The sequence below is a fragment of the Pygocentrus nattereri genome, chromosome 7 (assembly GCF_015220715.1).
Source record: "Pygocentrus nattereri isolate fPygNat1 chromosome 7, fPygNat1.pri, whole genome shotgun sequence".
NCBI lineage: Eukaryota > Metazoa > Chordata > Actinopteri > Characiformes > Serrasalmidae > Pygocentrus > Pygocentrus nattereri.
Window position 1 is genome coordinate 28,517,509 of NC_051217.1, and position 15,711 is coordinate 28,533,219.

Here is a 15,711-nt window from a genome sequence, read left to right on the forward strand (position 1 = left end):
TGTGAAATCATGGATGTCACACAACTTTCTTCTATTAAATAGTGATAAAACAGAAGTTCTTCTATTAGGCCCTAAAGCTGCTAGAAATAAATTATCACACCCAATGTTGAATCTGGCCGACTTCTCAGTCACACCTGGTTCAACAGCTAAAAATCTTGGCGTTATCATAGATTCAGATCTAGCATTTGATAAACACATATCTAATGTTACTAAAACAGCTTTTCTACATCTCCGTAACATCGCCAAGCTAAGAAATGCTTTATCCTTACATGACGCAGAAAAATTAGTACATGCCTTCATTACGTCAAGGCTAGACTACTGTAATGCGCTACTGTCAGGATGTTCTAGCAGTAACTTAAATAAACTTCAGCTAGTTCAAAATGCTGCAGCCAGGGTCCTTACTAAAACTAGAAAATTTGACCATATTAGTCCAGTCCTATCAGCTCTTCACTGGCTTCCAGTCAAATTCCGCATAGACTATAAAATTCTCCTGTTAACGTATAAAGCCCTACATGGGCTCGCTCCTGAGTATCTGAGAGACCTTATCTCCTATTATGAACCACCACGATTACTTAGATCACAGGGTGCTGGCTTCCTAGTAGTTCCCAAAATTCAGAGAAGCTCTGCAGGAGGAAGAGCTTTCTCTTATAAAGCGCCCCAACTCTGGAATAATCTCCCCGATAATGTTCGGGACTCAGACACAGTCTCAATCTTTAAGTCTAGACTAAAAACTTACTTGTTTAGTTTAGCTTTTGGTAGTTAATGTTAATTCCCTTTAGATAAGGCTGCAGATCCAGGGGTTCATGGACATAGTGAATTGTGGGTAAACTGAGATGCTGGTGCTGCTGTCACTCACTACATGCAGTCACTCAGGTTTGTGGACGGTGGAGTGGGTGAATGCCAGTGTCTCAGGGAGCCTCCGTGTCTATGTTACCTTCTGGCTCTCTCCCTTTAGTTAGGCTGTTATATTCAGACCTGCCGGAGTCATTAGTCACACTCTGATAATTTTTTACATTTTCTGTTCTTCATAAATCCAGTCTAAACTAATTCCTAAATCTTTCCTTCCTCCGAGTTACTGACTGTCCACCGGTCCGGCCCAATACTGATGGATGTCCCACCCTCAAGTCCCCCTGTCCCCCTGATTGACCAGACTGATGGAAGTTTCTGGAACGCAGCTTCTCCACTACAGATCACATCCAAATCTATATGAACTCTAATTGTTTCCACTGTTGATTATACACACCTGAATATATTAGAACTGCGTGGATGTAAAATTGACTTTTCAATGTTTAACTTATAAGTTGTCTGACCAGTGGTAGGATGGTCCCCCCTTTAGATGTGAGTCTTGGTCCTCCCGAGGTTTCTTCCTCCTCCAGCTCTGAGGGAGTTTTTCCTTGCCTCAGCGCTCACGGGGGTTCTGTATATTCTGTATATTATGTTCAGTGTTTTGTCTGATTCTCTGTGCTGTGATTCCCATTTTTGTAAAGCTGCTTTGTGACAACATCAGTTGTAAAAAGCGCTATATAAATAAATTTGATTTGATTTGATTTGATATTGCCAAAAGTGATATATTACAACTAGTGTGAAGACAGAATTATAACGAGAATTTAAGAGCTAGAATTTGTGCAGACAATACCACAGTCCCACTTCAAACCTTGAAATTTGTAAATAGTCCATGCTATTCTACTAAACAGTTCATTTAAAGATGAAATTAGTTAGTTTAATGACATTTGTAGTACATACATAAAGATGTGGGTACTTATTTATGGATAAGTTTTTGGGTGACTGTAGAATTTATTGTTAATTAGCTACTTTGGCTTGTATCTTGAGTACAAAACTAAAAAAAAATCAAATCTGGACACCAAATGTTGGCTGTATGACTGCAGTTAGGCTGACTGGAAAACTGTGTGAACTTGCTCTTTCACTGAAATGTATCTTTAACTCTGAATCAAACTGAAAAACCTATTTACACTACAGTGTATTATTATTAGTAGTACTATCTCTCTTTTCCCATTTGCTTTCTTTTCATGGAAGTAGTTCTAGTTAATGTAGACATTTTAATGTGATTTTAACAATTTGATGTTATTGGTTTTAAGAAGTTACATAAATATAAGGCAGTTTTGCACTGTTTATAGATCAGCTGCACTGTTTTGAGATGACGACTCTGCACAAGAGCATAGAATTTTGGAATATTTTGTTAAAAAATAAAATGGTTTATTTTTCTTTAACCAAGATAATCAGTGCAGCATGTGATTAGAGTGCTGTTAAACTAAAACATTTTGATTTTGATCTAGGAAATTATAAAAACAGAAAAGAGAATAATATCAAACCTAAATTACATCCAAAGTTCAAATATCTTATAGTCTGTCACTGCAGCTCCTTAAAAATGATGTAAAATCAATGACTCATCCAAAAATGACCAAAATTGATAAGGTTTAAATGTCTCCTTATGCTGAATGAATGCTGATTTGCATTAAATGTTTTAATCTTGCACTGGCTTCAAATATGAGGGTCTATGTCTACTTTGTTTCTCTTTATCTGACAGAGTCATTTAAATGCAGTGCATTGTCCTCTTTTATTGTTTATTTATTGTGAAATGAAATGTCATATGTTATGAAATGAAACCTCAGCTGCAACTACTATAAAGAAAAGGAAGCCATCAAGAACAGTGCTTTTTGATTCAACTCTGAAGATCATGTTCTGCATGCACTGTTGGCTACTATTAGTCACTGACCTTGGGCACTTCAAAGCCTCTTGACTCAGCATAAGAGAGCATCACCTCCCACAATCTGACTGACTGTTGGGAAAACACATGATTTTAGGATTAAAAAAAACTGTGTGTGTGTGTGAGTGAGGGAGTGAGTGAGAGAGAGAATCCTGAGGTCTCTTTCCACCTAGCACAGGCAGACCAGTTAAATTTCTACTCAAATTTTATGTAAAATAGAGAAACTATGGTTACACTATATGATTAATTCTTACATGATTACATTCAATTAATAAACATTATATCCCCCTGGGTCCCCCATGTGTATCCTATATTGTGTCCATATCTAATAGTCATGGAAAAATCCTCAGCTATAGGAGCTCTGGTAATCTGTGGATTTGGTATATTTTAATGTGGAATTAGCAACAGTGAAATTGGAGCTATCTGGAGCTCACAAGCCAAGTTTGCTTCTGAGGCAAAAATGGACATCCATTACTAAAATATAATTCAATTATTATGCTTACTCTATCCAGTAATAATATAGCCACAATCTAATTCATCCAAAAACTCCATGCACAGCAGACACAAACAATCGTGTACCCTGCCTGGGAGAGGGTCACCGGGACCTATCCCTGGAGCCAAGATTGGGGTAGTGTTCCTCAGCAAGCGCCTGCTGGCTGGGCAGCCCACGTAACCTGGCCGGGCTCAACCTGAAGAGGCAACATGGGGAGATCATGTGGGCCCACCACCCACAAGGTCCAGGCTTGAGGAGCGGTGCAGTGCCATATAGGCAGTAGGAGATTGCAGGGAGGCCCTTGGTGGCCTAGGCCCCTGTGGCAGAAACTGGCTCTTGGTACGTGGAATGTAACCTCACTGTGTGGAAGGAGCCGGAGCTTGTGCAGGAGGTTGAGAGGTACCAACTAGATATAGTTGGGCTCACCTCCACCCACAGTGTCGGCTCTGGAACCAAACTCCTGGATAGGGGTTGGTCTCTCTCCTACTCAGGGGTTGCACATGGTGAGAGGCGCCGGGCGGGTATGAGGATACTCACGAGTCCTCGGCTGGTGACCGTGCAGTTGGAGTTTGTCCTGGTGGACAAGAGGGTCGCCTCAATGCAAATTAAAATCGCAGAGAGGTAAACTCTGACTGTTGTCTTTGCTTATGCACCAAACAACAGGTCAGAGTATTTGGCCTTCTTAGAGCGAGTGGGTGGGGTTCAGGAAAGGGTCCCGCCTACAGACTCCATAGTCTTACTGGGAGACTTCAATACTCATGTTGGCAATGGCTGGGAGACCTGAACAGGCGTGATTGGGAAGAACAGCCTGCCTGATCTAAACCTGAAAGGTGAATTGTTATTGGACTTCTGTGTCAAGCAGGGATTGTCCATAACAAACACCTAGTTTGAACAAAAGGATGTTCATTAGTGTAAATGGTACCAGAGCTCTTTGGGTCAAAGGTCAATGAACGACTTTGTTGTCGTTTCATCTGACTTGGGATCTGGATGTTCTGGACACTCGGCTGAAGAGAGGTACTGAGCTGTCAACTGATCACCATCTGGTGGTGAGACGGATGGGCAGACCCGGTAGGCCCAAGCGAATAGTGAGGGTATGCTGGGAACGACTGTCAGAGGCAAATGTTCAGAATGATTTTAACTCCCACCTCCGGGAGAGCTTTTCTCATGTCCCAGAAGAGGTAGGGGACATGGAGCCTGAATGGACCCTGTTTAAAACCTCCACTGTGGAAGCTGCTAGGCATAGCTGTAGCCAAAAGCTTGTGGGTGCCTGGCTTCAAGGAGGTTCTGGACAACTATTCAGCGACACAGGAGCAGTCGGGGTGCCTGTGGCCAAACTGTATTCGGAAATTGTGGAGAAACTCTGACTTCCAATAAGGATATTGTTGGTCGGTGGTACAAGCACTTTGAGGAACTCCTTTTGGCATGTCAAGCTCCATTTCCCTGGTGGAGGTCACTGAGGTAGTTGGCAAGCTCCTCAGTGGCAAGGCACCGTGGGTGGATGAGATTCGTCAGGAGATGCTTAAGGCTCTGGATATTGTGGGGCTGTCGTGACTAACATGCCTCTGCAATATTGCATGGACCTTGGGAACAGTACCCTTGGACTGGAAGACAGGGGTGGTGGTCCCTAATTTTAATAAAGGGAGACCGGAGGGTGTGTGCCAGCTATCAGGGTACCACACTGCTGAGCCTCCATGAGTCTATGCCAAGGGGCTGGAAGGGAGACTTTGACCGAATTTTCCTCCTCAATCTGAGGTTCAACTATGCGGATTCAGTCCTGGCCATGGAACAATGGACCAGCTTTTCACCCTCTCACAGACTGTTGAGGGGGCATGGGAGTTTGCCAACCCAGTCTACATGTGTTTTTTGTGGACTTGGAGAAGGCTTGTGAGAGGTCCTCTGGTAGTATGGGGTGCTGGGGCTACTGCTCCGGGCCATTCAATCTCTGTACTCCCAGAGTGAGAGCTGTATTCGTATACTCAGCATTAAGTCAGACTCTTTTAGTGTGAGCGTTGGACTGGAGTGGAGACCAGGGTTGTGCCCTGTCTCCACTCTTGTTCATGATATTCATGGACAGAGTTTCAGTGCGTAGCTGGGATCAGGAGGGCATTATGTGTGGAGGCTGGAGGGTGGCGTCTCTGCTATTTGCAGATGATGTTGTTCTTTTGGCGGAATCACATGGATGCCTCCAACGCTCGCTGGAGCGGTTTGCAGCTGAGTGTGAAGCGGTTGGTATGCGGATCAGCACCTCCAAGTCTGAGTCCATGGTCTTATCCTGGAAAAGGATGGCATGCCCACTTCAGGTAAGGGGAAAGGACCTGCCCCACGTGGAGGAGTTTAAGTATCTTGGTGTCTTGTTCACGAGTGATGGGAAGAGGGATAGTGAGATTGGCCGCAGGCTGGGACAGGTGGCAGCAGTGATGAGGTCACTGTACCGGACTGTAGTGGTGAAGAGGGAGCTGAGCCATAAGGCGAAGCTCTCTGTTCACCAATCGGTCTATATCCCGACCCTCACCTATGGTCATAAGCTGTAGGTAATGACCGAAAGAACAAGATGGTGAATACAAGCGGCGGAAATGAGCTTTCTTCATAGTGTGGCGGGCTACACTCTATTTAATAGAGTGAGGGGCTCGGTCTTCCAGGAGGAGCTCGGAGTAGAGCCGCTGCTCCTCCGCATTGAGAGGAGCCAGCTGAGATGGTTCGGGCATCTGATCAGGATACCCCCTGGACGCCTCCCGGTGGGGGTGTACCAGGCACTGCCTAACGGGAAAAGACCCTGGGATCGTTCTAGGACCCGCTGGAGGGATTATATCTCCAAGTTGGCCTGGGAGCGGCTGGGGTCCCCAGGAATGAGCTGGAAGAAGTTGTGGGGGACAGAGTCATCTAGGATTCTCTGCTCTCTCAACTGCTACCGCAACCTTATCTGGACTGAGCGGTTAACAACGATGATGATGATGAATGACCCATGTCTGCCCTTATAGTTCAGCAGGGGTCAGACGAATGTGGATCTTAGTTAAAGAAATGGTTTTATTTACTTGAGACAATGGAAAAGTCCAGAAGCAAGCGTGGGTTGATACCAGTACAGCATAGATGATCATCTCAGCAGGCAAACAAGGACTCGAGGGTAATCCAATATTCAGAATAATCAAAACAAGCAAAACGGTCAAAACCAGTAATCCGAAATCAGGCATGTAGGTACAAAAGGGCAAGGCAAAAATCCAGGTCAAAAACAACAGGCAAAGGGTCATACACAAATACAGAAACAGGCAATCAAAGAGAATGTTCATAAATGAAACAATACCTCTCAAAGATCACTAGCTAAAGCCCGGGCTTAAGAACTATTCTGAACAAGTCACATGACCACCTAGCACAGGTGTAGTGAGATCGTGTGATCGGAGATAGGTGCGTGGCCGATCGTTACCAGACACGTGACCTCCCACTGTCTCCTGGGTAATGGAGTCTGCTATGGACTCCGAAGCTGTCAGGAAGTCCGGAGTCACGTTTCCTCCCAAAGTATCTTGGGAGATGGAGCTGACAACACTGAGAGTATCTGTCCGCGGCGTGACACCCTTGTTACCAAGTTTATTCTATGCTTTGATGCAATGATTCTTGCCTGGTTTGCAATTAAAAGCCTCTAGCAAATCAGCAAAAGTTAATAAAACAAGAAAGGCATTCTACAAACAGAAGTACAAAACAGAATAAACATATTTGGTAACGGATGGAAAGTGCAGATATGACACTGATTCAATACCAGCTATCGATACAGAGCTGATATTAGAAGAAAACCATAAATCAAATATAGTAGTGGAAAAATTAAACTATTATGTTTCGATCCCATTAAAAATTAAGCCTGAATTACCACACACACTTTGTCATGTCATGTTCTTAGGGTAGTAGTAGTGTTTGAATAGTTTGAGCATGATATTTTAGTCCACCTTCAGATTATCTTGAATGCAGTGAATTGCTTCAATTGAAACAGAGCTCATTTTAAAGCTTTGTAGCTTTTAAAGAAAAAATATCAGAGCTGTATTGGATAATACTCAAACTATCAATACTGGCATTGGTATCGCTATCACATCGCCTCTATGAAATTGTCAAGTTTTGAAATATATCACACACAGACATGATTGTCTCTGCATAAAGAAGCCCAGTTCTGCTATTTTCACAGATAAGGGCTGAGTCACATGCTGAGCCCTTTTCAGCAGATGCTACGGCTGGCTGCTATGCTGAAAGCCTATGACACATTGGCTGAAGCCCTCATATAGCCATGTACGCCCACATAGCTGTTAATGAGACGCATCCATCAGAACGGGGCCCTCCTGCTCTCAGGCAGATGGGAAAGAGAAAGAGGACTGGCTTTGGCAAGACCAGCTTTAATTTGAGCCACTTTTAGAAAAACTGGGGCTACAACAGTCTAGCGGATAGCCGTTAAAACTGGACTCCAGCGTTAACACTGGAGAAACAATGGAGACATCTATCTAGGAAAGTGTGAAATGAGGAAGCAGATAATGAAATTGTGTTTGCTCTATCTTGTATAAGCTTGGATGAGTTAACACAGTCATTTCTGATGTATAACTGATGTCACTGCATCAAGTAAGCAAGGTAATAAATAAATGCATAAATAAATAAATCTGCATTGTGTACACAGAACTCACATTCTCGGAAATCTGCATATGGAGACATGTGACAGCATCTAAGTGTCTCTGAGAAAGTTCCCTTTCACATCGTTCAAAAAATGACAGCACCAGAAAAATCACTTCAAAAGCTAGTGCTTAGGGATTATCACACTCAAAGGATGGAGAAGGTACAATGTACAGAATCTCACACAACACCAAGGATGATGCAAGAAAAAATGCTGCAGTTCAAACACTAAACTGATGCCAACATAACGCTGTATGAAGTCCCTTTGGTCTCCTTAGGAGCAGAACACAGGTCTAGCAGATGAAGAGAAATCAAGTCCAAGTGTTTGAGTAGAGGAAATGTCTCTTTTATTTATACACATTCTTTAAACACTAGGGGGCATTTCTGAGTTCAGCAGCCTGCTGCCATCATGTGCCTGAAGTGGTGAGTTTCTGAGTTTGGAAGGTATGGCACAGGGGAGCACTGGAATCGAGGGCAGGGCCTTTTTTCCCCAGCTGCATGTACAGTTTGGGCTGCTCTTTATGAGACACAGAGTGATAACTCAGATATAGACTTGGGGCGACCAGGGAAGAAGTGTCTAGCACACTCAGTCATTTATGAAATAGGATACTAGAACAAACTATAGCCTTCTAGCTGGAGCTGTGCCAGCGGCTCTGAGAAGTCTGAGCTGCAACAAGCTCTGTTATCTTCAAAGCAATTCCCTGAAATGCATCAGGATTCACAGAAAAGTTAGCAGTAAACTGGATAAACTGCCAAAACTGTACATTTCCAATGGAACATAACTAGCTTTTTATACGTTATATATGTTGTATGTTATGAATAAACAAAAAATATTATTTTCAATCATTTTATGCACATTTATCACAACACATTTTTCTTACTTTAGTATTTTATGCATTTGAAAGAAACAAAAATATATAGGAAATAACCTAAACCAAAAGAAAGAGTCCCACTTTCCATTACATCTTAGGCAAATCACTTCACTTATCTGCAACAGCTTGCTCACAATCTGACACTGCTTCATGCTACTATAAAAATAATGCCCCATGACATCATGTTCATGGCACCACTTAAGAACATTTCATAAAGGTAAAGCTGACAATGACAACAGCTAGCAACTCCATTATGCTACAGTATAAAGCTGATAATGTCATCAACGCACTGCAAAAAATCATTTGACACTGATAATTCTTTTTAAAGGTGTTGATATGTTTTGGTATTTCTGAGCGGGTACAAAATACTCATTCTCAAAATCACCCTTAAAAGCAATAATGTCTCAAGTGGTTTTAGTCATACACCTAACAGTACAAATACATTTCCATTTTAATCATTGTTTCAGACCACACCAGCTTTCCATCTGTCTTTGGCCCATCAAAACACAAGCCCTTCAAACCTGTCACATTGAGTTGAGTTAATTTTTTTAACTTGAAAGTAAAATAACTGTAAGCTCAATAGTGATCTAGTCAAATCATACTCTTCAACAGTCTACAGCTTTCTAAAACACATTTAATGATTTACTACATTGTAATTGTAGTAGAGTTTTGTAGTTGCAGAGCAGATCATGCACTGCACTATAGGTGTGTGGAGGCAACGTTTCCCTGATACAGCAGTAAAACATGACTGTGATTTTGTTGAAATAAACATATCTGCTGTTCGTGGTGCCAAGTTTTCAACCATGTAATTATAAAAGAAAAGTAGAAAATAAAAAGAACTAATATCCCTGCCTGAAGCGGTTATATGATGGCCTTGAGTTGGAGGCAGCATGGATTTTTGTACTGATCATTTGATAATTCTAATTGCTCCACATGTGATTTCTTACTCATCTTTGCTCTGTTAGCATCAATAGCCACCTAGAGTGTTTGGGGCACTCTGAGGTAAGGTGACATGGATGTCTAGAATGGCTACATAATGCACTCAACCAGTACAGCTATGATTTAGAATAAGATGACACTGTTCACTACTAAATAGAGAAAAGAATACCGTTTGCAATTAATTAGTTCTCAAGTAATTAAATTGATTAAGAATATCTAACAGCAAAGACTCACGTAAACAATTTCCATGTGTTATATTATAACACATATGTGTATATGTGTTATAGTTATATTTGCCTAAACTCTGCATGTATAAGCATGCATAGGTACACAGTTTATAAATATGATTTTCTGAGGCCTGCATACGATGCCACTACCAGTAAAATGCTTTGTTACTGGAAGTGCACCTTGCAGGTTTGAGATCACAGCGGATCAGTAGCCCTTGTTCAAAAGACAAAGGAGCAAAATGTGAGTGGGACACAGCATGTAAAAGTAAGCTGAAAAAAGAAAAAGATTACACAAAAGAAACAAAAGGAAAGAGAGGCACTCACTGCTCCTGCAGTCTGAACTCCGTGTTCTCTGTTGTGAGCTGGCCTGTCACTGGGTGTCTGAACACTGTTGTCCTCTGGTTATGGCTGAGGGCAAAAGAAAAACAAAGCAGCACAGCATTAGCACGATGGTAGTTTGGCCATTTACCACTTACATGCGAGCATGCACACGTGCACACACACGCGCTCACACACACACACACACACACACACACACACACACACACGGACACACACACACACGGACACACACACACACCATTTAGGAGAAAAGACAGGATGTGATGATATTGCCCATGGCTTTCTCTGAAGGCATTACAAACTTAGGTGAGCTAACAAAGGCTTTCTTAGATAAGCTTATGTAAAGCAGCTTGACATGAATCAAACGTGGCAGCAATTATTGATCCTAGTTGACATTTTGCTGCTCTCAATATTAACAGACAGCAAAGACAATCAAAGCCTGAATTTGTCTGTAGTAAAACCATATAGCATATAATGTCTTTGAAACGCAATTGTTTGTCTCCAATTCTCTGTTTTATATGCTCTAATTTAATGACTGATTTACCACAAATGAACAAAAACATGGCTAATTCACACTGAACACAAGCACACAGTCAAAGCTGAATTAAGCGTTTTTTTTCTCTACACAGAAGTATTTCTTCTAGTCCAACAGCCCTTCAGACTAAAATACATTTAGGGGACATATACATATAAAAATATGAATAAAATGTTGCCCAGAACCGCCAGAACATCCTCAAAGCACATTGGTGCATTTCACAGCACTACAAAGTTTCAGGAACTTCAGTTTCATTCTTCCAAAAGATATTCCTTCAATTAGTGTTTGATGATGGTGGTAAAGAGCACAGCAACACACAGGTCCTAAATTTCCCATAGGTGTTCAGCTAGGTTGAGATCTGATGACTTTTCATTGTACTGTTCAATAAAAGATATAATATTCACTAAGAGAATACACACGAATGCAGAGTGAATGTCAAGGGAATTACAATATTTTAAAGTTTAATGTCCCACTGCTTTAAAAAACAAACAACACCGTCCATACTATTTCATCTGTAGAACATAAAGCTACATGCAACTAGGACATATTTCTGTCTCTGCTCACAACCAAAAGCTTTTTTTTACCCATTTTAATAGCTAAAAAAATGCAGTTCACTTAAGACATCCATTGTGTGAAATGGAACTGGTGCTCAAACGGTCAGAGTTAATATACTTTCAGCTTTAATTTCAGAACAGGCTATTTCACTAAGAAGCCTGAATGACTAGTTATTCTAGATTGTAAAAATCACTTCAAATTGCTAGAACTATGGTGGCTTTCCTTAATGTATAGAAGAGTCTGGGACAGAAACTGATTTCATAATATCCAGTGGCAAGTTGCATTTTCAATCTTTAAAACTGAAGTTTGTGTCATGAAGACAGGACTTTATTCCACATCACTGTCTAAGGTCTGTGTTGACGTGACAACCCAGCTGGCATGAAAACCTAGGAGGCCCCACCTGATGAAGTAAATGACAGAATGATGGATTGAGGCCGATGCTATATGCACCAACTACAAATCTGTAAAGGACACTGAACCAGGGCATGTCAAATTCAACAGCTAATTCACCTGTGGAGTTATGCTGTCACTCTTGAGTGTAAACAAACAGACCTGAAGATCATTGGTCCACAGCAGGCTTCAGAGACATGGAGTAAACAGATGTCAGCTCTTTCCCAATGTGCTACATATTGTGTTCACTAGTGTGCACTGATAAATATCTTGCATTTTGTTGGCTGTCATCATGATGAACATGACTACATCAACTCATTTAATAAGATTTGAGATTTTTTAAGACTTTTTTTTTTTTGTAGATTTAAATGGAAAAATCTGGAAAACAATACAGTCACACAGTCATATATACAGTCGTATACAAAAGTGGGAATACCTCATTATTATACATAGTTTGTCAAAAAAGCTATAATATAAAATATGCCCCAAACTTTGCAGTTTTCCCACATTTTTTTTTCCCCCAATATGTTAGTCATCAAATAAACAGTAATTGTGCATTAAAATGTGTACATTTCTTCATTAATTTATTTTTTTTAAATGTGTATTTCTTCATTACCAGATATGCAATGTGCCATACATAGACTTACATAAACAACATATATACACCTGACTCACACTTAAACCTAAAGAAATGTCTTGCATGTTACAGGAAGAGCGAAAGAAATCGTACACATGAAATTACACAACTATGGAATGCATGTTTACAGGGATCACTGGCTTTCTGCATTGCATCAAAAAAAATTGCCGTTTTTGAAACCTGTTTGAACTGCACTAACCACTAGTTAGAAGAGGAAACTTCTAAATTTGCACAATCAGTATCAAGTGGCTGCAAAATCAACACCATCTGAACATTTATAAGATGGCTACTTGATTAGCCCTTTATACGACTGGCAACTGGCATGATACTTCTTGTAATCCAATCTTGATGACAAGAAAATCACAGTGACATTAAGCAGCATTGAATTTGAAAACATAAGGGGGAATCAGTAGTATTGGCTTTAGAGTTACATAAAGCAGCAGAGGGAGAAAACATAAAGGTTTCTCTCTATAATGGACAGCTCTGAGTACATCTAAGTGAAATAATTGTCTCCATGTTGCTTGACCCATGTTGCTGACATGTTATAAAGGGGATTCGAAACACACAGCTTCAACACATCCATTTGCCATGTGAGTGTGTGGAGTCCAAAGGTCACGTCTATTTAAAGACATCCAGACGAGTTGTGTTTGAAATGCAGTGGAGGATAGGTGAAGAGCATTCTGCTGAGGGGCTGTCCTGCAGGAACAAGGTTATTCCTATTCACATCACTGACAGAGTACTATGTGAGATTTTTAATGAATCTTTTGACGGCAAATGAGCAGAATCACTCCATAGACATAAGTTCTGAATTCCGCAGACTGCCACTGGAACGCAAGTCTCCTAAAACCAATGAAAGCGCTAACAAAGGCAAAGGCTGGACACCCTAAATGTTGAACATTTTAATGCTGCTAAATAAACGCTTTTGGCCATTTTTCCTGTTGCCAGGAAATGAACAACTTATACTTGAAATTATTAAATAAATGGGATGGGTGATCTCTGTATATACAAAAATTGGCAGTTCAGCCAACAAATAAGCAGAAATCTCTCAAAAAATACATCTAAATACATCTATGCGTCGTTTAAGTACAGATATTTACTTATAATAATTTATAGTGAAGTTCCAACAAAGGTAAAATCACGAACTAAACATTAATTCAACACTATATGTTCCAATTCATTTAGATTTGCATTTAGAATAGCATTCTTGTTAAAGAAATATCAATGTAACTAACTCTCCACACCCAACAATCCATCTCAAAACATGACTTGAATAAACAAAAGTTCTCTGAATTAAAAAGAAACACTGAAAATTAGAGCTAACACTGTGTTGTATTATCCAAAACATCTGCCAGGCCTGAGAAACTGTACTTAAGCTCTACTGCGGCTGGCTTCCAACCAAGCTGTAAGCTGAGACTGCCAGGGTTCCGAGCTAAACCTTTTGTTCTGAGCATAAACATGACCTTGTCCCCACTCAACCTGACTCTTCTGCCATGAGGCGTGAGGAATAGAGAGAGCACATTTTTCTACCTGTCACCTCGTGGCTCAGGGTTTCAGATTCTCTCATGAACTGCTCATATTTGTTGGTTGTTACCGGCTGCATTTGCCCTGTCTAGCATCAGTGAGACGGGCGAAATGCCAGCATTAGAAGTGGTGTAATGTGGCAGTGACAACTTAACAGGCAACGGATGGGGGTGGTGGGGTGGTGGGGCCTCAAAGCTCACATGTCCACAAAAAATAACTGCTGCAGATTTCATGCTATTTAGCAAATGTTTGATAATAATCTCAGCTACATTTCTGAGAAACATTAATGTTAAAATGTATGTTTTGCTATATGCTGGATAATAAAGCTATTAGCTTTCTTGTTTGCTTCATACACTTAATAAGGAAGAGTGGCATTGTGTATTGACTGTGTAATCAGGGTACAGTTTAGATGGCAAGCAGATACTGCAGCAAAATAGACTGCCAGCAGCCTTTCGTGATGCAGGTTTAATTTTTCATGAGGCTAATCAAAAAAGTAAAAAAAAAATCGATGTACCGTTCTTAACTCAAGACTCCTTGTAAAAATATATCTGAAGCTGATTTTGTAAGACCCACTGAGGTTTGTGTACTACCCATGCATGGTGAAAAATTTAAGTGGTTGTGTCTGAGGGGGCATACTGGGCAAAACTAGATGTTTTTTTTCCTCTTGTCTAGTCTAAGCCCTTTTTTCCATTCACCACCACCACCAGTCACTGGACTGCCAGTAAAACTTGGCTGAGAATGGTTTTGGAGAATTCGTAAAAAACAGGGGTGCCAAATCCTGGTCCTGAAGATCTACTACCCTGCTGACTTTAGCTCCAACACTTTTAAGTGTTGAGAGTGTTGGATATGAACTCTCCAGGGTGGAAATGCACCTGGACCAGGATTGGGCTCCCCTGAGTAGCACAGGCCTGGCCCTGTACATTCTGAAGAATTTTCTAATATCAGCCTTTTTTTTAGCCTGATCTGTCTAAAGCAATTTCAACTATATCTCATTTCCCGTAGTTCCTAAAGCTCCCTAACGAAAACCATACAGGATATTAAGGGAAAGTCTGTCTCACTTTTCTGGTCCAAAAATACACAGCAGATCCCACATTAGCATAATGCAGAATAGCAATGCTCTATTTAATATGAGCCACACAGACATACCTATGTAGCCTGGGTTAAAAATCTGTTTATTGTTTATAATATATGTAAAATATTCTCTTGTGTTTACAGTTCATTTAAAACACACACGCTTACTTTTGTTAAAATATGATCCGGTTTCTTTAAGAGCAGAGCTCCCCCCGCAAAGCTAGGTTGGAACGTACTAGCTCAACATGTGCTTTCTGCCAGCAAGTTAGAGTAACTTTTATCTCATTGGTTTAGTCCGTATAACTAGCCTATGGTGGCGCTCTGGGGGTGGGACTTAGAGAGACGGGAGAGTGAGCGTGATCGAGAGCGAGAGAGGCGCGGAGTAGCGACGAACGGAGAGCGACGGGATATAGCAGTAGCAAGGAGGTTTGGAGAAAGTTCTGTGAAGTTCCAGAGAGTTCTAAAGCTTGTAGCTTTATAAATTGTTCTAGCTGAGTTCAGTGTACAACTGACAGTGGACTGATTTAGAGTATCAAAGCCACAGTGAAGAAGTTTTGCTGTGTGCGCGCTCTGTTAGCTGCTTGATTAGCTACCGCTGCTAACTCTGAGTACTGGAGGTCTGTTCACTCGTGCTTCGAGGGAGGACATTAACCAGATAGCGTTCTGAACTGCCGCGTTGTTCAGAGTTCCTCGTGCTCGGAGGGAGGTCCTGCTCTGCTGCGTGCTGTTCCTGTCGTGAGTTGTGTGAGACTGCCGCTATTCCGAC

The 15,711-nt window shown here is 41.2% G+C and overlaps 1 protein-coding gene across 8 annotated transcripts in view; it reads right to left on the bottom strand.

Annotated features, from left to right (window-relative positions):
• The window catches only part of plekha7a (pleckstrin homology domain containing, family A member 7a), a 114,529-nt gene that overhangs the window by 48,185 nt on the left and 50,633 nt on the right, over positions 1 to 15,711 (bottom strand). For all 8 annotated transcript variants that reach the window (XM_037540239.1, XM_017711147.2, XM_037540240.1 and 5 more), the window contains one exon: positions 10,219 to 10,302. In XM_037540239.1, the coding sequence (XP_037396136.1) occupies positions 10,219 to 10,302 (84 nt within the window). The remainder of the gene's footprint in view (positions 1 to 10,218; positions 10,303 to 15,711) is intronic.